Source organism: Scyliorhinus torazame, chromosome 1 (genome assembly GCF_047496885.1).
Source record: "Scyliorhinus torazame isolate Kashiwa2021f chromosome 1, sScyTor2.1, whole genome shotgun sequence".
Classification (NCBI taxonomy): Eukaryota; Metazoa; Chordata; class Chondrichthyes; order Carcharhiniformes; family Scyliorhinidae; genus Scyliorhinus; species Scyliorhinus torazame.
The window spans coordinates 55,609,585-55,637,509 of NC_092707.1; the positions used below are offsets into that span (position 1 = coordinate 55,609,585).

At 44.7% G+C, this 27,925-nt stretch overlaps 1 protein-coding gene across 1 annotated transcript in view; it reads right to left on the minus strand.

The window, feature by feature from the left end:
- Positions 1–536: 536 nt before the first annotated feature.
- The window catches only part of ube2g1b (ubiquitin-conjugating enzyme E2G 1b (UBC7 homolog, yeast)), a 75,995-nt gene continuing 48,606 nt past the window's right edge, over positions 537–27,925 (minus strand). The window contains exons 3-6 of the mRNA XM_072495085.1: positions 18,620–18,717; positions 10,593–10,771; positions 6,098–6,201; positions 537–4,331 (exon numbers count right to left, since the gene is read on the minus strand). Coding sequence (XP_072351186.1) covers positions 6,115–6,201; positions 10,593–10,771; positions 18,620–18,717 — 364 coding nt within the window. The 3' untranslated portion in view covers positions 537–4,331; positions 6,098–6,114. The remainder of the gene's footprint in view (positions 4,332–6,097; positions 6,202–10,592; positions 10,772–18,619; positions 18,718–27,925) is intronic.

Here is a 27,925-nt window from a genome sequence, read left to right on the forward strand (position 1 = left end):
AGTTTTTATTGATCAGTTACCAGAAAAATGACTCTGTATGGTAGATAAAGTTCCAAGCAGAGAAGTGTGAAGTGGTGCACTTTGGAAGGAATAATACGGAAATACAATATAAAAAGAATGGCTTGATTTTGAAAGGTGCAAATAAGTAGAGACTGGGGTGTCCATTTGTATAAATCCTTAAAGTTGTTGGTTTAAAAAAAATGGCTTAAACCTAAGACATGAAAAGCTGGTGGAAACTAATTCCATAAATTTTAAAACTGAGTTGGATGTGGGACTGAGCATGACTCAAGGCCAGCATGTTGACTGTGTTAATGTTTAGCTGCATATACCACTAAGTACTTAGTCCTAAAAAATACATTTGCTGAATCCAAAATTGTTGCAGCTCAAATTTTCTGCTCTTAGTTTGCTGTGCATGCTTCCATTTACCTGTTTTAATGTGTAGGATATAGCAGCTATCTTTCTATTAAACCATTCATAGAGACCCATACTTTAATAAAAGTACATTTGTGTATACTGGAGAGAATTTGGCACAGTCGTCATTGCATAAGCTTTATTCCTCATTATCCAGCTGAGTAAATTTCATACGGTTACACTATTTCAGAGTAATCAGTTGTCACTTACACTTGATAAATGTAAAGTTTTGATGCATGTAAATATTCAAAAATAGAAAATAGCACTGGTTTTACAATTATGACTTAAGAACTAAAGAGTACACTCATATTGGAGTAACACAGTCAGTATCATCAGCTAAGAGGATAGAAAATATCTTATTTCTCTGCTGAGAAAGTATTATAAGGAAACACTTCCATTTGTGTAGCAGTTTTGCTGTAAAAACTGTTCCAAGGTGTTTAATTTGGTATAAGCAAAATATAATTCCAGTCAAAGAATTGATACAAAACCTTTGTCAAAGAGGTGGACTTTGAGGAGGTGGTGGGGTTTAGGAAGGAAATTCCAGACAATGGGATTTAAGCTGCTAAAGGCACTATGACCAACAGTGGGGAGAAGCAGCGATGTACAAGCGTTCGCTCTAGTCTACTTTGCCTCAGATTGGTGTGATCTGATTTTGTACCTGCAGTTCTCGCAGACAAGTGCCCAGTATAGTCTGAAAGTTGTTACTCATGGGACAAGTTTTTGTACTTAAGAAATTGGATTCCAGGAGATGAATAAAGTGTTTTTTTTTTTTTTTAAATTTAGAATACCCAATTCATTTTTTCCAATTAAGGGGCAATTTAGCATGTTCAATCCAACCTACTTTGCACATCTTTGGGTTGTGGGGGTGAAACCCATGCAAACATGGGGAGAATGTGCAAACTCCACACGGACAGTGACCCAGAGCCGGGATCGAACCTGGGACCTTGGTGCCGTGAGATTGCAGTGCCACCATGCTGCCCTGGAGATGAATAAAGTTACAATAGATTATCAGTATAATTTAGGTGCTTAAGGTATTGTGTAATCTTTCAGATCGGTAATTTTGTTTTCTTGGTGATACCAAAGTACGCACTTAGTTTATCAACTCCACTTTGAAGCTGCTTTATTCACCATTTCAAAGTCACCAGCTAGTTCTAATAAACATTTTGCCCATGTCACCTTTCCCTCTGGTCAGTTGTTGAAAGAAGTCTATTTGAAAAGACTGATGGAGGAAATTAAATTGTGCAGAATGTAGGTAGGTAGGAGGGATATTGAATATTTTGTATCAAATCAAGTTGCATTAAATGAGTCTTTCTTGAATTCTTGGGATAAACTCTGGATACATTTGATCCTTAATATATATAGACTTGGCATAGGCAACAATCGTTCGTTTTGCGTCTTCACAGCAAATAAGGGTTCGGGAAGGGGGAGGATTGTAATACTGACATGCCAGATGCAATTTTAAAAAGCTACGTATGAAATTATATCCACAAGGAAGTGAAGTTAGGAGTTCATTCAGGGGAAAGAGCATGGATGAGCGAGTTGAGTGAGCTGCCTAGAATTCCAATTTGATCATCTGAAAGTTACGTCCAGGAAAACACAATTCTGAATTGGCTAATTTTCAATTTCACAGTAGGGGTAAAGAGAACAAAGGGAAAGAATTATTGTAAATTTGTACAAGCATTGGTCAGGCCACAGTTAGCAAAGCCCTAGAGCATATATAACAAAGATTCACCTAAATGGTGATAGGAAAGTAGTTAAGCTTGATCTTGGGACTGATTTCACTCCAAGGATAGTTTTGAGTGGTTTTAAAAATGACCTTGGAACACAAAGCTATTTCCTCTGGGGATCATACATTTAAAATAGTCACTGAAATACATCATGCAGTGGGTTGTTAAGGAATGAAATGTTTTGTTGCAGTCTTTTAAGACAGGGGCTATTACAATTTTAATTATTTTCCATAAGTTGAAAAAAATAATTCAATTTGTATTGCATGAGTAAAGATCCACCACATGCACAATGAACTGAATAGCCCTGTTCTATGATGTGAATTGTCTTATCTCTTCAGAAGTTAGTGAACTTGTGTTGTAATTCCAGCAGTTTGTTCGCTTTTATTACAGTCCAGCTATTTTTTTTAAGCAACGTATTTATTCTCATTCATCCTGTCCCACAAATTCTAACTACTAGTTCACATTCTGAACTGATGGTTCTTAGTTTTAGATGAGCAGTGGAATATTTGCAATTTATAAGAAATGAGTGACAAATTCAGAGCTGTACTGAGCATAGTAACAAAATAGCAAGGACAAAAATCTACAATAGAACAATGAGATACTATCCTGTCCAGAGTATGAGAAATGCACTAGGCAAGTCTGAACAGTTATAAAGGGTAAAATAAATGTTAATGAGGAGCTATCAGAGTCTAAAGAGATGAGCAAGAATATCAATGGATAAATGATGGAAGTGATGCTAATTCACAAGAGCCAAAAACAGTCATTGAAAAAATAAAATTGTCAGTACCTGAAAGAGCAAAGGACAAATGAACTGGCACGGATATTGTGCTGTGTCATGTCTCAAAAGTCCCAAAGCATTTCTTACACAACAAAGTGCTTTGCAATCACATGGCAGCATATTTTGCATAAAATAGATCTCAAATGGCAACAAGCTGATCAATCTACTGCAGTGGTATTGGTTCAGAGAGAAGCATTGACTTGATCTTCAAAATGCTTTATTCAAATAATGTTACGGAGTCTTAAAACATCCAACTGAACCAGTGAAATAGGTGAATGGATTCTCAGTTTAATGTTACATCTAAAGGACAGTTTTTGGTAATATAGTAGTCGTACGAGTGGATTGAAATAGTAGCCAAGATTATCTAGACTTGAATCCACAACTTTCTGCTTTGGACATGTTACCAAGCTGATGCTTTGTAGAAAACCAAGAACACGTGATCTCTGGTTATTATTATAATTGCATCAACAATCAATTTTTAAGAAATAAGTGAACAAGTTTCTGAAAAAATAAAAGCCAGTGTTTTGAAGGGTTCCATTTTTCAACTAAGGCTAAAATTATTTAATTTTGTTTGTACAACTACATGCCATTTGTTTTGTCTGTCATGTTATATTAGTAATTTCATGACAGACAAAACTATTAGTTACAGTCAACCAGATTGTAAAATAAATTTGGTTTATTAGGCTCAGATCAAATGTCGAACTTATACAATCTTTATACTTTCCAGCAAGAAAACAGCTAATAACACCCCAAACTCTTAGCTGCTCCTTATTTTTGAATAACTAAACAAAAGTTTTGCATTGAATCATAGTTTCCAAATGAATGGCAACTGTAGCACCCAGAACTTTTCGTATTTCCTGAAATTGCTACAGCACCAAAAGTGGCTTTAAAGGGAAGTCATCCCATATCTTTTTCCACAGCCTTGAATATTATTACTGTACCTGAATCATTTTTTGAAGTTGTTAAACTAAAATAATCAAAAAAGGTAGATTTACAGTTTACATGCTACGTAAGTAAATGATTCAGTGAACTAGTACGTCACAAATCATTCCCAAAGTGTATCAATTATATTTGCTTTAGGCAGAGCAGCAATCTTCAAAGATACAAAAGTAAGCCTTGTTTAACACAACACTTTCATAAGCAGTCTGATTTCTTTCAAATAAATAAACATAATTCACGGCACGATTTGAAAATAACTGAGATGAAACTCAAGATAATTTGAACTTTTTTTTTGTTGCATTAAACGGAGGGCGACATTTCTTTCAATAGTTCTTATCAATGACATCTCTCTCCAGAAGAAGAACACTCATCTATCCAAGCTCAAGAGCAAGGAATTCTTAGCTGCAGGCTGCATTAATGTTATGGCCAGAGACCAGTAAGAACAGGTAAAGGCAAAATTCTTGTTTCAGCTACCCCTAAAAATAGAAATATTTAAAATTAGAAAACATTCATACTTTTCAAAAGTCCACCATCAACAGAACAAATATTTCAAAAGTTTAAATATTTTTAAGGATATGAGCACAGTAGAGATGCACTCAATTGGATGCTGCAAGGTATGGTCTTCTCCTTTCCAGATTATTACCAATTAACAAAACAAAAATCAACAAAAACCCTGAATGTTCATTTCAGTAAACCCTAAATGCATTGACTAACAAAAGCTCATCAATTACTTAATTTAATTTAGATCATTGCATAAAAACAGGCTAGTTGCCAAAAAGCATTATCTCTCTACATTTAAGTCAAATCACCCAAAATAAGCAAAACTTCCTCTGGTGTGAATGGCCATGATAAATGAAATGATACTTGAGTGAACACATGCCACTGCTGACATCAGTCCACAGAAGAATCCTTGGCTCAAACAAACATGAAAATGGAAGCCACGAGGGAGTAGACAGATGTTGACCAACTAAAACTATGCAAACTCAAGGCAGAAGCTCAAAATCTACTGACTTGTGGCCCTTAAGCCATATGTCATAACCACTTTCAGAACAAGTCAGTATTATTGAGTACAGATACACTTCTAAATATTCTTAGTCAACCATTTTAATTATTTGTTTCATCATTCATTCTACATAATTATGACCTTCAAAGGTTGATTTAGTCTATAGCAGCTTTCGAAATCTGTTGTAGCTAAGCCAACTGAAAATGATGTGCTCTATAATCCTGAAGACAGTTTTACATCTGGATACTTGGTGCTATCCAAAGGGGTAAGAATTCTACAATATTTGTTGCTCGCAAATTTCAGGTGCTATTTAACTCCGAACATAACCAAAATATTTTCTAATATAAGTTCAAAATCTTCATTTAAACTTATTTGCTTCAACTGAACCTCTTTATAATTGCTCATGTTCTAAAAACAAAATGCTTTAAACATTTGTTTTATTTAAAAACATTTTTTTTAAAGAGTATTCAATTTCTTTTTTCAAATCAAGGGGCAATTTAGCATGGCCAATCCATCTAACCTGCACATCATTTTGGGTTGTGGGGGTGAAACTTACGCAGACATGGGGAGAATGTGCAAACTCCACACGGTCAGTGGCCTAGGGCCAAACCTGGGACCGTGGCACGTGAGGCAGCAAAATGTGCTGCCCGTAAGTTATAAACAAATTCTTGAACTACAGTGAAGAAACTTAGAAGAAATTCAATGGAATACAAGATGGATAACTGGATTTGATGTAAAGCACGGGCAGCTTAGTTAACATACTTCATGATAAAAGTTAAATTAACACCCAAGTCAGATTTGAAGATCATAAGTGCTATTAAATAATTTCTTCTTAATTCCAAACAATAATCAACACGTGATACATCAATAGCAACTAAAATTGAACTGTTTTAAACAGTGTAGTTAGTTAAATGTCAAGTCGTAAATTCCTCAACTGAGCAGTGCAAGGAGTTACTGGTTCACATCTATATGACAGAGTAATAGAATAAAATTCTGCATGCAATTAGTTTCATCGTATACACATCATTTGGGGAACATATGGAGTGAGGTCCTTGTGGCTTCACCATAGGAAGTGAAGGAGTGTGTTGAGTCATATTAAAATAAATGTTAAATAAAAACCAAACTGAAGAACTACCAGCACATGAATCTGAATAAAAGAATTCACAATTTTTCCTGCTTCACAGTATCAATTTAAAAAGACCATTTAAAAAAACTCAGCAATTTGAAAAAAACACTTACCACAATGTTGGGAGGATTCACTCAAATGCCATTTCTTGGCTTTTTCTTACGCAGCGAGCAACTTTCCTCTTAAATTCACCATTAGGATCATCTCGCCATTCTTTCTACGTGAAAGCATAATATTGCGGTTAAAAAAAATCCACTCAACTAAGAGTGACAAAGCTGGCTCAGCAGACACCGTTTTTGCCAATAGAAGTTGTATTTAATTTGGCGTCTCTGCATTTCTCAAACCCTAAGCTCAACAATAATGTGGAGTTCTTCTTCCAGCATCTGTGCATCTTCGTTTTGATCAAGATTCATCCTTCCTCTGAATTTAATTCCATTTTTTCAACCTTCTCTATCCTCATGCATTTTCATTCAATTTGCTGATATGGTATTAGTCATGTCTATTTCCTTGTTCCCCATTAGATTTTTAATCCAGGATCCCTTTGTCTTGTAGCTTTCTATTAACTGTTTCAATTCAAACAATCAAACCTTCTGACAAAGGGGGTATTGTTATTGTACAGTGGTGAAAGGGCCTCTACCTGGCTGAGGCTGAACACCAACTATCCTGCTAAATCTTCCCATCTCCCTCTGGACGATGATCTGCCTATCAAACTTTCATTTTCAAGAGCACTGAAGCTCCTACTACTGCATTGAAACAGCAAGTTGGCATCCACTTTTCCATAGGTGCATGCATGATGCCACTAACATGATTGTTTGGCACCTATTGTCCACTGAAGACTCACTACCCAATTGTTCACCCCTTTGTCTGCCCTGCTCATTACTATCCACAAGTTCGGAACAATTCAATAAATAAAACTTGTGTCTTAAATAATAATCTTTTTTGTCACAAGTAGGCTTACATTAACACTGCAATGAAGTTACTGTGAAAAGCCCCTAGTCGCCACATTCCGGCACCTCTTCAGGCACACAGATGGAGAATTCAGAATGTCCAAATTACCTAACAGCATGTCTCTCGGGACTTGTGGGAGGAAACTGGAGCACCCACAGGAAACCCACGCAGACACAGGGAGAACGTGCAGACTCCACATAGACAGTGACCCAAGCCAGGAATCAAACCTGGGACCCTGGAGCTGTGAATCGAACCTGCTACCCACTGTGCTACCGTGCTGCCTCTGCTACCAATATGTATCTAATCAATTCTATTTCATCAATGCAGGCAGAAAACGCAGCCTTTCAAGAGTGTTACTAGTAATAACACTTCCAAGATCACATTTCCAGTGCCTCCAACCTTCTCATTGTTCGTCCCCCTGCCCATTTCTACTTCCTCTCCAAGATATACAGAGTGTTCCAGAAAGCATTCTACAGTTCCCCTGAACTAATTTCCTTCCATCTGAACTCTTTTTTTTTTTTTTTTTTTTTACAGCTTCTAACCATTTGTAACTCTTCTGATGCCCTCTACAACTTCCAGTAGCTCTGATGGGTGGAGGCAGGTGATGATATGGAAGTGGCAGTAAACAGTGGTGAGGATATGGGATAGGAAGCAGTTGAGAGTTTGAAAAAGTGCAGTTATAATTGATATAGAACTGAAGGTGGACAGAGGCTGCCAATGTTAGGGAAATGGTATTGGCGATGGAGAAAATAGACGGTCAGAAACAATTGGAAAGCTCAGTTGTAATTGACTTGGGAGATTTTTTCCGACAAATGCAGATGGATGCAGTGTTGGAATGGACTAAGAAGATAAGGATGATAATACAACAAAGATGGTCTAGTTAATGTGTGAGATCATGGGAATAGAGCTGCTGAGGAAATGGCATGGTTGAGGGGTGGCAGTGAAAATGGAGAGAAGGTTTATTTAAGACAGTGAATTCAAAAGAAAGAAGGGAAGAGAAGCTCTGATTGAGACTAAATCATTGAGGATGAACAATCACCTCGAGCAGCAGCTGAGGGAGTAAAGGAAGGAGGACAGCTCAGACAGATTTAGGGTGGAACTAGAGAGGAGATAGCAAATGAGAACTTTAAAGGAGAAGTTGATACATAAGCAAGGTGAGTGTTCAAAAGAGAAGTTACCTTTAATAAAGGCAAAGGGTGTCAGACGAGCAATACAACAAAGATGTTATTTATAATATGTACTATTCACAACGGGGCCGGTTGAACATCACCGGCTCCTCTCTCTCGGTTGGTTCCTATCTGGATGACCTTGTATACAACATAGTATCAGCCCTGTAATTAGTAGGGGAGCCCATACTCCTCAAGCCACATGGGGAAAAACAACCCAGCCCCATGTGTTCTGTGCAGGTTATTACAGTACCACAGGAGCAGGCACGGCCCAAGTAGTGACCTGGTTATACCACCACCACTGAGTTTGGGCAGGACATCTTGTGCTAAGTGTGGGCAGGTGAAGAGTAAAAGACAACCTGTAGCCAAGTTAGCCAGCCACCAGGTTATAATGTAATCATTTACAAAAAACATGAACCGCAAAGACTTGTCCAAACAGTGTGGAGGGAAATGCAAAGGATAATGATTGTGGATCTGATAGCAATGTCCAAAGGAGAAATAGTGAGTAGGGTTAGCAGGTCAGGGAACTTAGTCACACCCCTCATTTCCTTCACAGGTAGAAGTAATGATGTTGAAGGATGGCTCTATCAATGTCTGGAAGGAAAAAAAAACAAGTTAATATTTTCGGTGTAGAGCTTTCTTTGGAAGAATGTTGAGCTCGAGGTCCCCATTCAGACCTCACCTGATAGTTTGCTTTTCAGAGCTGCTGCGCATTTTCAGCATTTCTCTCCTAGGTTTCATCACCAGTTCATTTTTTAATGTGTTCCATTGTTCCTTGTAATGCTATTCCATTGCCTCATGATCTTTGACATAACAGTTGCCTGCAGCTCATTCAACTCATTAATTTAATCTCTGGAGCAGAGTAAATATTTTTCTCCCCATTAATATAATTATTGTATATTATAAAATTATATTTATTCAGGTCTGTCAAAGGTTTGCACACAAAACATATTAACTTGTGTTAAGTACACAATGAACTGGGAATTACCAGCATTTTCTATTCTTGTTTAATTTCCAGTGTTTTGTTTTCTTTTTACCCCAAATCGCATTTCTTTAAAATGTTAGCTACTTTAATAGCATTGTGTTAGAATGTGATCCTTCCAACTGTACTTATGGTAATCCTACACCTACTATGTTCTGTTATCTACATGGCTATGTAACTAAGCAGCTACACTAAGCAACAAACAACTGCCCAAATGATGTATAAATGATTATATCCAGCTACTGGAGGATAAATAGAAATGGTAGGATACATTTCACGTCAAGACACTTTGTTTCAGTGCTTCAGAAGTGTAACATACTCCCACGTTTGTATGAATACTTTTACCTCCCTGGTTGCCATCTGTCATACTTAGACTGCATCTTTCTGCAGCATTCCGAACGGAAACATATCCAAGTAACACATGAGAGGAATGAATGCAATGAAACCCAAGATAAATCTAGTCTATGGTATTTCCAAAAGTCTAAAGTTAAAATTTAAAAACTTTTCTGGAGATGTTTTTGATCAAGTAGGAAAATGTATTTCTGTTTCAGTTACTGGAGGATAACCCCAGGAGTGTGAAGAGAAAGGGTAGAATTTAGTTTAGTCCAAGGATTGTTGGAACACCGAATTAAACAACTTGGAAGCAGAATCCACTACAGCATTTTAAAAATGCAGAGGATGCATATTTGATAAAGAAAAAAAATAAATAGGCATGATGAATAGGAGGGAAATAGGTCTGTGGATAGCTCTTTCAGAGAACTGCCATGGACACAAGTAGACTGAATAGCCTATCTGTGCTGCAAAATTCACAACAGGATGTAGTGTGTAATATGATAATTAATAAGTTTCTGCAGGCACTTCTAAATGCAAGTGACAACATTATGGGAGGACAAAAGGCCTAGAAGAACAGAATTAACTTAGTTTGGGAATGTGAAGTCATAATTCAACATCATCACTGCACAACATTTTTGGTATCATGATAATATGAAAGTAAGTGGAAAAATCTGGTATTGCTGCAATCATTTCACATGCAGGATGATTGAAGGAGGATTACACTGGAACAGGGCTTTGGAAAGGCCAGATACCAGTGGTGAATGCACATACATTAAAATTCAAGAGAACTTTTTATTAAAAGTTCAGATAGGGCGGCGCGGTAGCACGGTAGTTAGCAGTGTTGATACACAGCGCCAGGGACCAAGGTTTGATTCCCAGCTTGGGTTGCTGTCTGTGTGGAGTCTTCACATTCTCCGTGTCTGCATGGGTTTCTTCCGGGTACTCCGGTTTCCTCCCATAAGTCCCGAAAGACATGCTTTTTAAGTGATTGGACATTTTGAATTCGCCCTCAGGTGTACCCGAAGAGGTGCCGTAATGTGGCGACTAGGGGATTTTCACAGGAACTTCATTGCAGTAAGCCTACTTGTGACACTAATCAAGATTATTTTTTAAAAAAAGTTCTGATCACCTTACTTTGTGAAAAGTAAACTCTTGCACTAATTCTACTAAAATACTTACTGCAGCATCAACATTAGCGGGTGAGTCACTGTTGGGGTCAGCTAACATAGAGATGACACTGATGAGAATTGTCTCTACAGTATGAATGGGCAGCCAACGCTCCTCGGGTTTCTCATAACCAAATTTATCCTCACCAGGCTCATGCAGAATTGAAATGCACACATCACCATTCTTGGCAACTGTAACAATAAACAATGATTTTAATTATTTTCCCAATTGGTTAATTAGTGACAAAACAAGCGCAAAATACAGTGGCTTGTCGAAATCTGAAATAAAAAGAGTGAATTATGGAAATACTCAGCAGATCTGGCAGTATCTGTGGAGATAAACAGGTAAGGTTTCAGATCGTTCCCCATCATCAAGTCACAGATCTTAACAATTTATCTCGCCACATATGCTGCCAGACCTGCTGAGCATTTCCAGTAATACCTTTTAAAATTTATTACAGCTAATTAATTAAATGGACAGTCGGTATTTCAACAAAATTGTCAGAGATAAATCTACTCAAATTAACAGTTAATCAAAATACATTTATACAGAGTGTGACACAAGCCTAGCTGTCAGGAAAATGCTAGAGCCTATAATTAAAGGATAGGGTAGCTGAACACCTTGAAAATTGTCAGTTGATCAGAGAGAGGCAACATGAATAAACGGTAGATCATGCTTGATGAATTTGATGAACATTTTGAAGCGATGACTAAAGTAGTAAACAGGAAAATATCTACTTTTTAAAAAACTTAGACTTTCAAAAGGCATTTGAGACTGATTACTAAAGTTGAAGCTCCTGGTACTGGAAGCAGATTATTGACTTGGTTCGGGAACTAGCTGAGTAGGCGAGAGAGAGAGAGAGAGCGCAAGGATAACGGGTGGGTGCTTTAATGGGCAACTACTGGCTAGTGGTGTCCTGCAAGGATCTGTGTTGGGATTTGAACTATTCACTATATTCATTAACAATGTGGGTGATGGGATAGAAAACACATTCAGCCTTGCCAATGACTCGGTATTGTAAGCAGTAGATGAAATGGTGAGGTTATCCAATTTGGATCTAAAAAAAGGGTGGAACTCAAAATGGTGAAAGCTAAAAACAGTGGTCCAAAGAGACTTGGCGTCCAGGTACACAGATCATTAAAATGCCATGAACAGGCCTAGAAAATAATCAAAAAGGTTAATGGAATGCTAAACTTGGTCTCATATCCCTTAATATCTTTGGTCTTTTATTTCTCCAGATACAAAGGTAGGTGTATGGCACTTGGTCACAGATCAGCCATGACCTCAATGAATGGCCGAAAAGCTCAAGGGGTTAAAATAGCCTATTTATTCCTCTTAGATACTGCAGCTTTCATAAAACCTTCAAGCATGGCTCATCATTTAGGAGAGATTGGGTATACCCTGTGCTTTTATACTGCTTCAAGTAGTTTGTGTAAACTTATATTGTAAAATACACCCTCAGAAATGTTTCTATAGACTTCCGGTTGCAGAGATGCGGAGCTAAGCCGCGCGTTTCGGCAACTCCCGCGACTACCGACTTTCGGGCTCTCCAGAGGAGGCCCAACGGAGCAGTTTTTGATTTAATCCCATGTGGGAAGGTGCAGTGAGGTCCCCCCATACAATATATGGCAGAGATCAGCGGTAGAACGACGAGGAAAGAAGCCCGGGAGCAGAGACCAAAACGAGGGGAAAAAGGCAAGATGGCGGAGGGCGGAGAGCGAGCAGCGTGGGGGCCAGACCAGCAGGAGTTCCTCAAGCGATGTGTGGAGGAGCTGAAAAAGGAGGTGCTGGCGCCAAGCTGTTGGCGATCGAGGGGCTGAAGGAGACCCAGAAGACCCAGGCGGTGGAGCTTCGTGTGGTGAATGATAAAATGAATACCAACGAGGACGAGATCCTGGGCCTGGCGGTAAAAATGGAGGCGCACGAGGCGGTGCACAGGAGGTGGGCCGAGAGAATTGAGGTCCTGGAGAACAGGTCGAGAAGGTATAACCTCCGGATTCTGGGTCGTCCCGAAGGAGTGGAGGGAGCTAATGCCGGGGCGTACGCGAGTACGATGCTCCATTCGCTGATGGGTGCGGAGGCCTCTCCGAGCCCCCTGGAGCTGGAAGGGGCTCACCGGGTCATGGCGAGGAGACCCAAGGCTGATGAGCCGCCAAGGGCGATAGTGGCAAGGTTCCATCGCTTCGCGGACAAAGAAAGTGTGCTGAGATGGGCCAAGAAGGTGCAGAGCAGCAGATGGGAGAACGCGGTGATCCGAGTATACCAGGATTGGAGCACGGAGGTGGCAAAGAGGAGAGCTGTCTTCAACCGGGTCAAGGCGGTGCTGCATAAAAAAAAGTCAGGTTCGGCATGCTGCAGCCTGCGTGACTGTGGGTCACTTATCAGGACAGACACCATTATTTTGAAACGCCAGAAGAGGCTTGGACCTTTATTCAGACGGAAAAACTGGACTCGAACTGAGTGGATGTGGTTGTAAATATGGGTAAAGAATATTGAATGGCATGGGTGGGATGATGGATGGGGACGTGGGTAGAGTTCTAGTTAAAATTCCTAAAATTTCCTTTTTTCTTTTCTGTAGACAAGATGATGATGATGGGGAATGTGGGCGTCGGTGCTGGAGGGAGGTGAGACTCGGGGATGAGGGAACTGGGATAATGGCCGCAACAGGAGCTGCGCCATAGGGGGCGGGGCTGGTTCAGGAAAGCAGGGGCTTTTTCCCGCGCCAAAAGGGGGGGGGGGGTGGAGGAAGGTAAGGCGGAGGACAGACTCCCACACGGGGAGATCAACGGGAAGGCGGGGGAAACCGGGGTCAGCAGAAGTCAGCTGACTCACGGAAGTAATATGGGGGGATTGGGGGGAGCAAAAGAGCTAGATGTGGATCTAGCGGGGGGGGGGGGGGGTGAGAGCAGAGTCTAGGGTTGCTGCTGCACTGTCCGAGGGGGAACTGAAAGTGGAAGGTGGTCGGGGCGGGGGTCCCCCGCCTGGGGGACTGGAGGGTGCGGGAGGCGCGAGCACGGGACTGGCCTAAGATAGGAGATGGCTAGTCGGCGAGGGGGGGGGGGGGGGGGGGGTAGGTAACCCCCCCAATCCGGCTGATCACGTGGAACGTGAGAGGCCTAAATGGTCCGGTTAAGAGGGCCCGAGTGTTCGCGCACCTAAAGGGACTGAAGGCAGAGGTGGTCATGCTTCAGGAGACACATCTGAAGGTGGCAGATCAGGTCAGGTTAAGGAAGGGATGGGTGGGACAGGTGTTCCATTCGGGGCTGGATGTGAAGAATAGAGGGGTGGCAATACTGGTGGGAAAGGGGGTGTCGTTTGTGGCCAAGAACATAGTAGCGGACAAGGGAGGCTGATACGTGATGGTGAGTGGTAGGTTGCAGGGTACGGAGGTGGTACTGGTGAATGTATATGCCCCAAACTGTGACGATGCTGGATTCATGAAACGGCTGTTGGGGCGTATTCCGGACCTGGAGGTAGGAAGTTTGATAATGGGTGGGGATTTTAACACGGTGCTGGACTCCGCATTAGATCGTTCCAGATTTAGGACAGGGAAGAGGCCGGCTGCAGCCAAGGTGCTTAGGGGGTTTATGGATCAGATGGGGGGGGGGGGGGGGGGGAGAGAGGAGGAGTAGATCCATGGAGATTTGCCAGGCCTTTGGCCAGAGAATTTTCTTTTTTTTCCCACGTACATAAGGCCTACTCCCGGTTGTTGTTTTTTGTTCTGGGCAGGTCATTGATCCAGAAAGTGGAGGGAACGGAGTATTCGGCCATTTCAGACCATGCCCCGCACTGGGTGGAGCTGGAGTTGGGGGGGCAGAGGGACCAACGCCCGTTGTGGAGGTTGGATGTGGGACTTCTGGCAGACGAGGAAGTGTGCGGGAGGGTGCATTGAAAGGTATCTGGAGGCCAACGACAACGGGGAGGCGCAGGTGGGAGTAGTATGGGAGGCGCTGAAGGCGGTGTTCAGGGGAGAGTTTATCTCCATCAGGGCTCACAGGGTGAAGAGAGAGGGCAGGGAAAGGGAGAGGTTAGTGGGGGAGATTTTAAGGGTGGACAGGAGCTATGCAGAGGCTCCGGATGAGGGACTACTCCGGGAGAGACAAAGTCTCCAGACGGAGTTCGACCTGTTGACCACAGGGAAGGCAGAGGCACAGTGGAGGAAGGCACGGGGGGAGATATATGAACATGGGGAGAAGGCGAGCCGGATGCTGGCACACCAGCTCCGTAAGAGGATGGCAGCGAGGGAAATAGGTGGAGTCCAAGATGGCAGGGGAACTACGGTGCGGAGTGCAGGGAAAGTGAATGAGGCTTAAGGCCTTTTACGAGGAACTGTATAGGTCCCAGCCCTCAGGGGGAAAAGAGGGGATCGGCGATTCTTGGATCAGTTGAGGTTCCCAAGGGTGGAGGTGCAGGAGGTGGCTGGTTTGGGGGCGTCAATTGGGGTGGAGGAGCTGGTTAAAGGACTGGGGAGCATGCAGGCAGGAAAGGCCCCGGGGCCGGATGGGTTCCTGGTGGAGTTCTACAGGAAGTATGTAGACCTGTTAGCCCCGTTGCTGGTAAGGACCTTCAATGAATCAAGGGAGGGGGGGGACCCTGCCCCCGACAATGTTGGAGGCGACGATCTCTTTGATCTTGAAGCGGGATAAGGACCCACTGCAATGTAGGTCGTATAGACCGATCTCGCTCCTTAATGTAGATGCTAAGTTGCTGGCAAAAATGTTGGCCATGAGGATTGAGGACTGTGTCCCGGGGGTTATTCACGAGGACCAGACGGGATTCGTAAAGGGTAGGCAGTTAAATACTAATGTGCGAAGGCTCCTAAATGTGATAATGATGCCATCGGTGGAGGGAGAAGCGGAGATAGTGACAGCCATGGAGGCGGAGAAGGCCTTTGGTCGGGTAGAGTGGGAGTATCTCTGGGAAGTGTTGAGGCAGTTTGGGTTCGGGGGAGGGTTTATTAGTTGGGTTAAGCTCCTGTATAAAGCCCCGGTGGTGAGTGTGGTCACGTACCGGCGGAGGTTGGAGTATTTCCGGCTGTATCGAGGGACGAGGCAGGGGTGCCCCGTCCCCTCTGCTGTTCGCATTAGCAATTGAACCTTTGGCCATGGCGTTAAGGGAGTCGGGGAAATGGAACGGGGTGGTTCGAGGGGGAGAGGAACATTGAGTGTCGCTGTACGCAGACGACCTGTTGCTGTATGTGATGGATCCAGTGGAGGGGATGGTTGAGGTAATGCAGACCCTACAGTAGTTTGGAGACTTTTCAGGCTATAAGCTCAATGTGGGAAAGAGTGAGCTCTTTGTGACCCAGCCGGGGGACCAGGGAAGAGGGATAGACGACCTACCGTTGAGGAGGGCGGAAAGGAGCTTTCGATACTTGGGGATTCAGGTAGCTAGGAGCTGGGGGGCACGGCACAAACTTAATTTGTCGCTGTTGGTGGAACAGATGGAGGAGGATTTTAAAAGGTGGGACATGTTGCCACTCTCGCTAGCGGGTAGGGTACAGTCGGTTAAAATGGTGGTCCTCCCGAGATTTCTTTTTGTATTCCAATGCCTCCCAATTGTGATCACGAAGACCTTTAAGAGGGTAAGCAGGAGCATTACGGGATTTGTGTGGGCAAGCAAGACCCCGCGGGTAAGGAGGGGGGTTCTTGGAGCGTAACAGAGATCAAGGAGGGTTGGCGTTGCCAAATTTGGGTGGTTACTATTGGGCAGCCAACGTGGCAATGATCCGTAAGTGGGTGATGGAGGGAGGGGGCGGCGTGGAAGAGGTTGGAGACGGCATCCTGCAAAGGAACGAGCCTGGGGGCACTGGTGATGGCACCGCTGCCGCTCTCGCTGACAAGGTATACCACGGGCCCGGTGGTGGCGGCAACGCTAAAGATTTGGGGGCAGTGGAGACGGCATAGGGGTGCGACGGGAGCCTCGGTGTGGTCCCCGATCAGAGACAACCATCGGTTTGTCCCAGGAGGGATGGACAGGGGATTTCAGAGCTGGGATCGGGTAGGGATTAGAAGAATGGGGGACCTGTTCATTGGGGTACCTGTTCATTGACGGGACGTTTGCGAGCTTAGGGGCGCTGGAGGAGAAGTTTGGGCTACCCCCGGGAAACATTTTCAGGTACATGCAAGTGAGGGCGTTTGTGAGGCGGCAGGTGAGGGAATTTCCGCTACTCCCGGCACAGGGGATTCAAGATAGGGTGATTTCGGGCGTATGGGTCGGGGAGGGCAAGGTGTCGGCGATATACCAGGAGATGAAAGAGGGGGAGGCTTTGGTAGAGGAGCTGAAGGGTAAATGGGAGGAGTTGGGGGAGGAGATTGAGGAGGGGCCATGGGCTGACGCCCTAAGTAGGGTTAATTCCTCTTCCTCGTGTGCCAGGCTGAGCCTGATACAATTTAAGGTGGTTCATGGAGCGCATATGATGGGGGCGAGGCTGAGCAGGTTCTTTGGGGTGGAGGACAGATGTGGGAGGTGTTCAGGAAGTCCGGCGAACCATGTCCATATGTTTTGGTCATGTCCAGCACTGGAGGGGTTCTGGAGGGGAGTGGTGGGAACAGTATCCAAGGTGGTGAAAGTCCGGGGGCTAGCACTATTTGGAGTAGTGGACGAGCCGGGAGTACAGGAGGCGAAAGAGGCCGGCATTCTGGCCTTTGCGTCCCTAGTAGCCCGGTGAAGGATCTTGCTAATGTGGAAGGAGGCGAAGCCCCCCAGCGTGGAGGCCTGGAGAAATAATATGGCTGGGTTTATCAAGTTGGAAAGGATAAAGTTTGCCTTGAGAGGGTCTGCGCAGGGGTTCTCCAGGCGGTGGCAACCGTTCCTAGACCATCTCGCGGAGCGTTAGATGAAGGTTGGACAGCAGCAACAGCAACCCAGTGGGGGGGGGGGGGGGGGGGGGGGAGACGACATTGTTCGGGGGGGGGGGTCATTTGAGCAAGAAAACACATGAAGGATCCGGAAACTGACATGTACGGGAAGAATCCAATGTACAAAATTTTGTATCTTATTGACTTGCCATGTTCATGTCTTGCCACGCGAGTTCTTTTTCTTTTCTTTGTTACGGGGCGGGAGGTTTGTTTGTAAGGTGGAAAGTATTGTTATTGATAAATTCTTAATAAAAACATAAAAAAAAAAGAAATGTTTCTATCGGGCGGCATGGTGGCACAGTGGTTAGCACTGCTGCCTACGGGTCACTATCTGTGTGGAGTTTGCACATTCTCCCCGTGTCTGCGTGGGTTTTACCCCCACAACCTAAAGATGTGCAGGGTAGGTGGATTGGCCACACTAAATTGCCCTTAATTAGAAAAAAATAATTGGGTACCCTAAATTTATTTTTTAAAAATGTTTCTATAATATATCAGTTCACAATTATTGGGGTATTATTCTAGATTCAAGTTTCTATCTGTGGGCAGCACGGTGGCGCAAAGGGTTAGCCCTGCTGCCTCTCGGCGCCGAGGTCCCAGGTTCGATCCTGGCACTGGGTCACTGTCCGTGTTGAGTTTGTCTGTGTCTGCATGGGTTTTGCCCTCATAACCCAAAGATGTACAGGGTAGGTGTATAGGCCACGCTAAATTGCCCCTTAATTGGAAAAAATGAATTGGGTACTCTAAATTTTAAAAAATAAGAAAACAAAAGTTTCTTTCTGTACTGCAGATTTTTTTTGACAGTTAAAACAAAATATATCATCCACACAAACTCCTCCTAAAACAAAATAGTAAGTCCTGCACCTCATGATAATTGAAACCATGACACCATTGCTGGAGGGTTTTCATCCACTTTGTGACCCAGAGAAGCAAATGAGTTGCTAGAAAAGTTTGTCAGAGGACCATATCCATCTAGTAAATGCTGATTCATATTAAGTATCAACAGTAATTGAGGTTTCAAGGAAGACTGCACCTCACACTATGCCACCACTTAGCAGAGGTTTGAAATGTTACAGAATAAAATAACACAAAAGTCTCTTCATCCCCCCCTAACCCCAAGTGAAGATTTTAAAACTGACAATATCATCAATTAATAAATCAATACTAGATGTATAATTTTACCATTTGGATGCCAGATTTCTGTGATGAAATTCATCTTTGGAGGCCGCAAAGGGTAATCATTAGGAAAGGTCAGATGAGCTTTGAAGAATCCACCCTCACTAGGGAAAAGAAGAAATGAATTGTGATGAATGACAATTGTATATTACTGATCAGAAGGGAAACAAGAAATTTAAAACTAAAATTGTAAAAACTTTACTCGAACATGGTTGACCAACAGCATGGGAGAGTAACAGCTTCCGAATCAGCTTTTCTGATATTAAGAACATTTCATTGTCAAGGTTTAGTGGTGAGGTGGTGGCATAATGGTAATGTCACCACCACTGGATTAGTAATCCAGAGGCTCTGGACACGAGTTCAAATCCCACCATGGCAGAATTTAAATGCAATGAATAAATCTAGAATTAAAAGCAAGCCCCAGGAATGCAGACAATGAAACCAAGGGGTAATTTAGCGTGGCCAATCCAGCTACCCTCCACATCTTTTGGGTTGTGGGGGTGAGACCCATGCAGACACTGGGAGAATGTGCAAACTCCACACGGACAGTGACTCGCGGCCGGGGTCAAACCCGGGTCCTCGGTGCTGTGAGGCAGCAGTGGCAACCACTGCACCACCGTGCTGCCCCAAAACCATTGTTGATTGTGAAAATAAACCATCTGGTTTATTAATGACTTTTAGGGAAGGAAATCTGCTATCATTCCCTGATCTTGCCTACAGGTGATTCCAGAACTACATACACTTAACAGCCCTCTCAAATGGCTGTAATAACCTGATACAAAGTGTAAAAGAAATGAAACAGGATGAATCACCTCGCATTGACCTAGGTTCAAAATGTAGATAGTCCAACTAGGGAAGGGGCGATACTGGACCTGGTATTGGGGAATGAGCCCGGCCAGGGGTAGAAGTTTCAGTAGGGGAGCATTTTGGGAACAGTGACCACGATTCAGTAAGTTTTAAAGGGCTGGTGGATAAGGATAAGTGTGGTCCTAGGGTGAATGTGCTAAATTGGGGGAAGGCTAATTATAACAATATTAGGTGGGAACTGAAAAACCTAGATTGGGGGCGGATGTTTGAGGGTAAATCAACATCTGACATGTGGGAGGTTTTCAAATGTCAGTTGAAACAAATTCAGGACAGGCATGTTCCTGTGAGGAGGAAGGATAAATATGGCAAATTTCGGGAACTTTGGATAACGAGAGATATTGTAGGTCTCGTCAAGAAGAAAAAGGAGGCATTTGTCAGGGCTAGAAGGCTGGGAACAGACAAAGCCTGTGTGGAGTATAAGGAAAGTAGGAAGGAACTTAAGCAAGGAGTCAGGAGGGCTAGAAGGGGTCACGAAAAGTCATTGGCAAATAGGGTTAAGGAAAATCCCAAGGCTTTTTACACGTACATAAAAAGCAAGAGGGTAGCCAGGGAAAGAGTTGGCCCACTGAAGGATGGGAGGGAATCTATGTGTGGAGCCAGAGGAAATGGGTGAGGTACAAAATGAATACTTTGCATCAGTATTCACCAAAGAGAAGGAATTGGTGGATGTGGAGTCTGGAGAAGGGTGTGTAGATAGCCTGGGTCACATTCAGATCCAAAAAGACAATGGTGTTGGGCGTCTTGAAAAATATTAAGGTGGATAAGTCCCTAGGGCCTGATGGGATCTACCCCAGAATACTGAAGGAGGCTAGAGAGGAAATTGCTGAGGCCCTGACAGAAATCTTTGGATCCTCACCGTCTTCAGGTGATGTCCCGGAGGACTGGAGAATAGCCAATGTTGTTCCTTTGTTTAAGAAGGGTAGCAAGGATAATCCAGGAAACTACAGGCTGGTGAGCCTTACATCAGTGGTAGGGAAATTACTGGAGAGAATTCTTACTTCCAAATTACCATTTGGAAGTAAGTGGACGTATTAGCAAGAGGCAGCGCGGTTTTGTGAAGGGAAGGTCGTGTCTCCCAAAACTTGCTCGAGTTTTTCGAGGAGGTCACAAAAGATGGTTGATGCAGGTAGGGCAGTGGATGTTGTCTACATGGACTTCAGCAAGGCCTTTGACAATGTCCCTCATGGCACACTGGTACAAAAGGTGAAGTCACACGGGATCAGAGAGGAGCTGGCAAGATGGATACAGAACTGGCTAGGTCATAGAAGGCAGAGAGTAGCAATGGAAGGGTGCATTTCTGACTGGTGGGCTGTGACTAGTGGTGTTCCACAGGGATCAGTGCTGGGACCTTTGCTGTTTGTAGTATATAAATGATTTAGAGGAAAATGTAACTGGTCTGATTAGTAAGTTTGCAGACGACACAAAGGCTGGTAGAATTGCGGATAGCGAGGAGGACTGTCAGAGGATACAGCAGAATTTAGATCGTTTGGAGACTTGGGTGGAGAGATGGCGGATGGAGTTGAATCCGGACAAATGTGAGGTAATGCATTTTGGAAGGTTTAATCCAGGTAGGGAATATGTACAGGTTCATAGGTCACTGAAAGGGGCAACACAGGAGGAGAAGGTAGTAAAGAAGACCTACGGCATGCTTGCCTTCATTGGCCGGGGCATTGAGTGTAAACATTGGCAAGTCATGTTGCAGCTGTATAGAACCTTAGTTAGGCCACACTTGGAGTATAGTGTTCAATTCTGGTCGCCATACTACCAGAAGGATGTGGAGGCTTTAGAGAAGGTGCAAAAGAGATTTACCAGGATGTTGCCTGGTATGGAGGGCATTAGCCATGAGGAGAGGTTGTTCTCACTGGAACGACGGAGGTTGAGGGGCGAGCTGATAGAGGTCTATGAGAGGCATAAACAGAGTGGATAGTCAGAGACTTTTTCCCAGGATAGAGGGGTCAATTACTAGGGGGCATAGGTTTAAGGTATGGGGGCAAGGTTTAGAGGAGATGCAAGTTTTAAATTTTTAAAATTTTATTTACACAGGTAGTGGGTGCCTGGAACTCGCTGCCGGAGGAGGTGGTGGAAGCAGGGGCGATAGTGACATTTAAGGGGCACCTGACAAATACATGAATAGGATGGGAATAGAGGGACATGGATCCTGGAAGTGTAGAAGATTTTAGTTTCGACAGGCAACATGATCAGCGCAGGCTTGGAGGGCCAAAGGGCCTGTTCCTGTGCTGTACTTTTCTTTGTTCTTTGTTCTAACGATAATGATAATGACCTTGAAAATGCTTCCCACTAATATCTGGGACCTTCTGCTAAAACTGGGAGAGCTGTCCTATAGATTTGTCCATCAACATCCTGACATTCTTATTCACCAAATCATACCTTACAATGTTCCAGACACCACCATCACCAATTTTGGGTATGGCAGGACCGACCCAACAGAGGTGCTGGCACAGTGATATACAGTCAGGAGGGAGATGCCTTGGGAGTCCTCAAAATTGGCTCTGGACTTCATGGAGTCTCGTGTCATCAAGTCAAACATGCGCAAGGAAACCACATATGGCCAGCCCACCTCAGCTGATGATTCAGTGCTCCTCCATATCGAACACCACTTGGAGGAAGCTAGGAGGGTGGCAAGGGCACAAGTTACTCTAGGTGGGGAATACAACGTCCATCAAAAAGTGTGGCTCGGTAGCAGCACTACTGACTGAGCTGGTCAAGTTTTAAAGGACAAAGCTGCTGGACTGGGTCTGTAACGAGTAGTGAGGGAACTAACCAGAGCAAAAGACCTATTTGACCTCATCCTCACCAATCTCCCTACTGCAGATGATTGTATTGATATCGATGGGAGTCACCACCATACAGAACTAGTGTCTTCACATGAAGGATACCCTCCATTGTCTTGCGTGGCACTTTAGTATGTCGGAAATGGGGTTCTGGAGCAGCACATTGAAGAACCAACTGGGGTTTGGACTATTTTAGATGAGTATTATGCAATGAAAAATGGTTAATTAATAACATTGCTGTAAAGGAGCCTTTAGATAATAGTGATCATAATATAGAATTTTACAATAAGGTTGAAAGTGATATAGTTCATCCTGAAGTTAGGGTCTTAAAGTTGAACAAAAGGAAACCATGAAGGTCTGAGGGGCAAATTGGCTATGGTGGATTGGCTAAAAATTTGACGGTAGTCAGGTATTGGCTGGTCTACAACAAATATACATACCTGTAAGTCATAAACAACAATAGGGAAGATAAATCAAATGTTACTAACAACAGAATTTTAAAATTGCATTAGTTCAAAGGAAGTGGCTAATACCGGAAAAGTGACAAGCCCAAAGCTGGGGAGCAATTCCAGAAAGGAGGACCAAAAACTGATAAAGAAAAAAATGATATGAATACGAGCTAGCGAGAAACAAAGATTGACTGTAAACACCTCTTTAGGTATGTGAAAATGAAAAGAAAAGCAAGGAGAAATGAGGGTCTGTTACAGGCAGAGACAAGATAATTTAGAATGGGGAATAGAGAAATGGCAGAGGAACTAAATTACTTTGCTTCTGTCTCCACATTGGAAGACACAGAAAATCAAATCTTCCAGAAATAGGAAGGAATCAACGGGCTTGTGAAAATAAGGAACTGAAAGAAATTAGTATTAATAAAGAGGTAGTATTGTTTCCAGGTGCGGCGATGACCAGCTAAGTCGCACGTTTCGGCAGCTCCCGGTGGAACGGACTTTTGGGCTCTTAATAAGAGCCCTAACGGCAATTTTAACGGCTAAAAGCACTGTGCGGTAAACCAGAAGGGAATCCCCCCTGGATACGGATGGAAAAAGGAGAGGAAAATGGCCGGATTGCGGTGGATCCTTTATAGCAGCGGCAAGGAAGGCAAGCAAAAACCAAGATGGCGTCGGAAGGTGGCAGTTTAATATGGGGCCCTGAACAACACGAGTTTTTGAAACGCTGCGTGGAAGAGCTTAAAAAGGAGATGAAGGAGGAGCTGTTGGCCCCGATATTACAGGCGATTGAAGGGCTAAAAGATGAGCAAAAGACCCAGGAGCGGGAGCTTCGGGTCGTGAAGGCAAAGGCTGCCGAGAACGAGGACGATATACAGGACCTGGTGGTGAAGACGGAGATGCACGAGGCACACCATAAACGATGTGTGGAAAGGCTGGAGATGCTGGAGAATAATGCGAGGAGGAAGAATTTAAGGATTCTTGGTCTTCCCGAAGGTGTAGAAGGGGCGGACGTCGGGGCATATATGAGCACGATGCTGCACTCGTTAATGGGAGCGGAGGCCCCGGCGGGTCCGTTGGAGGTGGAGGGAGCATACCGAGTGATGGCGCGAGGACCGAGAGCAGGAGAAATTCCCAGAGCCATAGTGGTGAGATTCCTCCGTTTTAAGGACAGAGAGATGGTCCTCAGATGGGCAAAGAAAACTCGGAGCAGTAGGTGGAAGAACGCGGTGATCCGCGTATATCAAGACTGGAGTGCGGAGGTGGCGGGAAGGAGGGCGAGCTTTAATCGGGCCAAGGCTTCATAAAAAGATTAAATTTGGAATGCTGCAGCCGGCAAGACTGTGGGTCACATATCAAGGGAAGCACCACTACTTTGAAACGGCGGATGAGGCGTGGACATTTATTGTTGAAGAGAAATTGGAATAACGGGTTATTAAAAAAGAACGTTTGAGACAAAGTGGTGGGGCGAATATGGGGGGGGAGAAAGAGATGATTTTTATGTTGTTAATCCTGCGACCCGGTAACCTTTCTCTCTTCCACAGGTTGTGGGGGAGGGAGGAAGGGAGGTGGAGGAGCTGGGGGCGTTGGCCATTGGGGGCGGGGCCAAAAGGGAAGCGCGGGCTTTGTTCCCGCGCTATGATAATTATGGCGGGAATAGGGAAACAGGAAGGTGGGGGCGTCGCACGGTGCGAGCCGAGGTCACGGGGGGAAGCCGAGGTCGGCCAGAGTTTGCTGACTTCTGGGAGCAACATGGGGGGGGTGTAACTACGCTAGTGGGGGATCTAGCCGGGGGGGGGGGGGGGGGGGGGGGTGGGAGGGGGGGGGATTTACTGGGTTGCTGCTGGGGAGAAGGGGGAGCTGGTATGGGGTGGGGTGGGCAGGGCAGGAGGGCACTGCCTGGGGGGGACACAGCTGTGTGGGAACCGGGTGAGGAGCTGGATAAAAGGGGATGGCTAATCGACAAGGGGGGGGGGCGGGGGGTAAAGAGCCCCCCAACCCGGCTGATCACGTGGAATGTGAGAGGGCTGAACGGGCCGATAAAGAGGACACGGGTACTCGCACACCTTAAGAAACTTAAGGCAGATGTGGTTATGTTACAGGAGACGCATTTGAAACTGATAGACCAGGTTAGACTACGCAAAGGATGGGTGGGGCAGGTGTTTCATTCGGGGCTAGATGCGAAAAACAGGGGGGTGGCTATACTAGTGGGGAAGCGGATAATGTTTGAGGCAAAGACTATAGTGGGGGCAGATACATGATGGTGAGTGGCAAATTACAGGGGGAGGCGGTGGTCTTAGTGAATGTATATGCCCCGAACTGGGATGATGCCAACTTTATGAGGCGCATGTTAGGACGTATCCTGGACCTAGAGGTGGGGAAGCTGGTAATGGGTGGGGATTTTAACACGGTGCTGGAACCAGGGCTGGACAGATCGAGGTCCAGGACTGGAAGGAGGCCAGCAGCAGCCAAGGTGCTTAAAGACTTTATGGAGCAGATGGGAGGAGTAGATCCATGGAGATTTAGCAGACCTAGGAGTAAGGAGTTTTCGTTTTTCTCCTATGTCCACAAAGTTTATTCCCGAGGTTGTAATCTCGGGATTACTCCCTGTGCCACGTGCCAGTGAGGCTAGAAATAGGAAGATCGAGCAGACAAACACGTGGCTAAACAGCTGGTGTAGGAGGGAGGGTTTCCGTTATCTGGACCACTGGGAGCTCTTCCGGGGCAGGTGTGACCTGTATAAGTTGGACGGGTTGCATCTAAACCGGAGAGGCATAAATATCCTGGCCGCGAGGTTTGCTAGTGTCACACGGGAGGGTTTAAACTAGTATGGCAGGGGGGTGGGCACGGGAGCAATAGGTCAGAAGGTGAGAGCATTGAGGGAGAACTAGGGAATAGGGACAGTGTGGCTCTGAGGCAGAGCAGACGGGGAGAAGTTGCTGAACACAGCGGGTCTGGTGGCCTGAAGTGCATATGTTTTAATGCAAGGAGCATTACGGGTAAGGCAGATGAACTTAGAACTTGGATTACTACTTGGAACTATGATGTTGTTGCCATTACAGAGACCTGGTTGAGGGAAGGGCAGGATTGGCAGCTAAACGTTCCAGGATTTAGATGTTTCAGGCGGGATAGAGGGGGATGTAAAAGGGGAGGCGGAGTTGCGCTACTTGTTCGGGAGAATATCACAGCTATACTGCGAGAGGACACCTCAGAGGGCAGTGAGGCTATATGGGTAGAGATCAGGAATAAGAAGGGTGCAGTCACAATGTTGGGGTATACTACAGGCCTCCCAACAGCCAGCGGGAGATAGAGGAGCAGATAGGTAGACAGATTTTGGAAAAGAGTAAAAACAACAGGGTTGTGGTGATGGGAGACTTCAACTTCCCCAATATTGACTGGGACTCACTTAGTGCCAGGGGCTTAGACGGGGCGGAGTTTGTAAGGAGCATCCAGGAGGGCTTCTTAAAACAATATATAAACAGTCCAACTAGGGAAGGGGCGGTACTGGACCTGGTATTGGGGAATGAGCCCGGCCAGGTGGTAGATGTTTCAGTAGGGGAGCATTTCGGTAACAGTGACCACAATTCAGTAAGTTTTAAAGTACTGGTGGACAAGGATAAGAGTGGTCCGAGGATGAATGTGCTAAATTGGGGGAAGGCTAATTATAACAATATTAGGCGGGAACTGAAGAACATAGATTGGGGGCGGATGTTTGAGGGCAAATCAACATCTGACATGTGGGAGGCTTTCAAGTGTCAGTTGAAAGGAATACAGGACAGGCATGTTCCTGTGAGGAAGAAAGATAAATACGGCAATTTTCGGGAACCTTGGATGACGAGTGATATTGTAGGCCTCGTCAAAAAGAAAAAGGAGGCATTTGTCAGGGCTAAAAGGCTGGGAACAGACGAAGCCTGTGTGGCATATAAGGAAAGTAGGAAGGAACTTAAGCAAGGAGTCAGGAGGGCTAGAAGGGGTCATGAAAAGTCATTGGCAAATAGGGTTAAGGAAAATCCCAAGGCTTTTTACACGTACATAAAAAGCAAGAGGGTAGCCAGGGAAAGGGTTGGCCCACTGAAGGATAGACAAGGGAATCCATGTGTGGAGCCAGAGGAAATGGGCGAGGTACTAAATGAATACTTTGCATCAGTATTCACCAGAGAGAAGGAATTGGTAGATGTTGAGTCTGGAGAAGGGGGTGTAGATAGCCTGGGTCACATTGTGATCCAAAAAGACGAGGTATTGGGTGTCTTAAAAAATATTAAGGTAGATAAGTCCCCAGGGCTGGATGGGATCTACCCCAGGATACTGAAGGAGGCTGGAGAGGAAATTGCTGAGGCCTTGACAGAAATCTTTGGATCCTCGCTGTCTTCAGGGGATGTCCCGGAGGACTGGAGAATAGCCAATGTTGTTCCTCTGTTTAAGAAGGGTAGCAAGGATAATCCCGGGAACTACAGGCCGGTGAGCCTTACTTCAGTGGTAGGGAAATTACTGGAGAGAATTCTTCGAGACAGGATCTACTACCATTTAGAAGCAAATGGACGTATTAGTGAGAGGCAGCACGGTTTTGTGAAGGGGAGGTCGTGTCTCACTAACTTGATAGAGTTTTTCGAGGAGGTCACTAAGATGATTGATGCAGGTAGGGCAGTAGATGTTGTCTATATGGACTTCAGTAAGGCCTTTGACAAGGTCCCTCATGGTAGACTAGTACAAAAGGTGAAGTCACACGGGATCAGGGGTGAACTGGCAAGGTGGATACAGAACTGGCTAGGCCATAGAAGGCAGAGGGTAGCAATGGAGGGATGCTTTTCTAATTGGAGGGCTGTGACCAGTGGTGTTCCACAGGGATCAGGCTTTAGAGGGGGTGCAGAGGAGATTTACCAGAATGTTGCCTGGTATGGAGGGCATAAGCTATGAGGAGCGATTGAATAAACTCGGTTTGTTCTCACTGGAACGAAGGAGGTTGAGGGGCGACCTGATAGAGGTATACAAAATTATGAGGGGCATAGACAGAGTGAATAGTCAGAGGCTTTTCCCCAGGGTAGAGGGGTCAATTACTAGGGGACATAGGTTTAAGGTGAGAGGGGCAAAGTTTAGAGTAGATGTACGAGGCAAGTTTTTTACGCAGAGGGTAGTGGGTGCCTGGAACTCACTACCGGAGGAGGTAGTGGAAGCAGGGACGATAGGGACATTTAAGGGGCATCTTGACA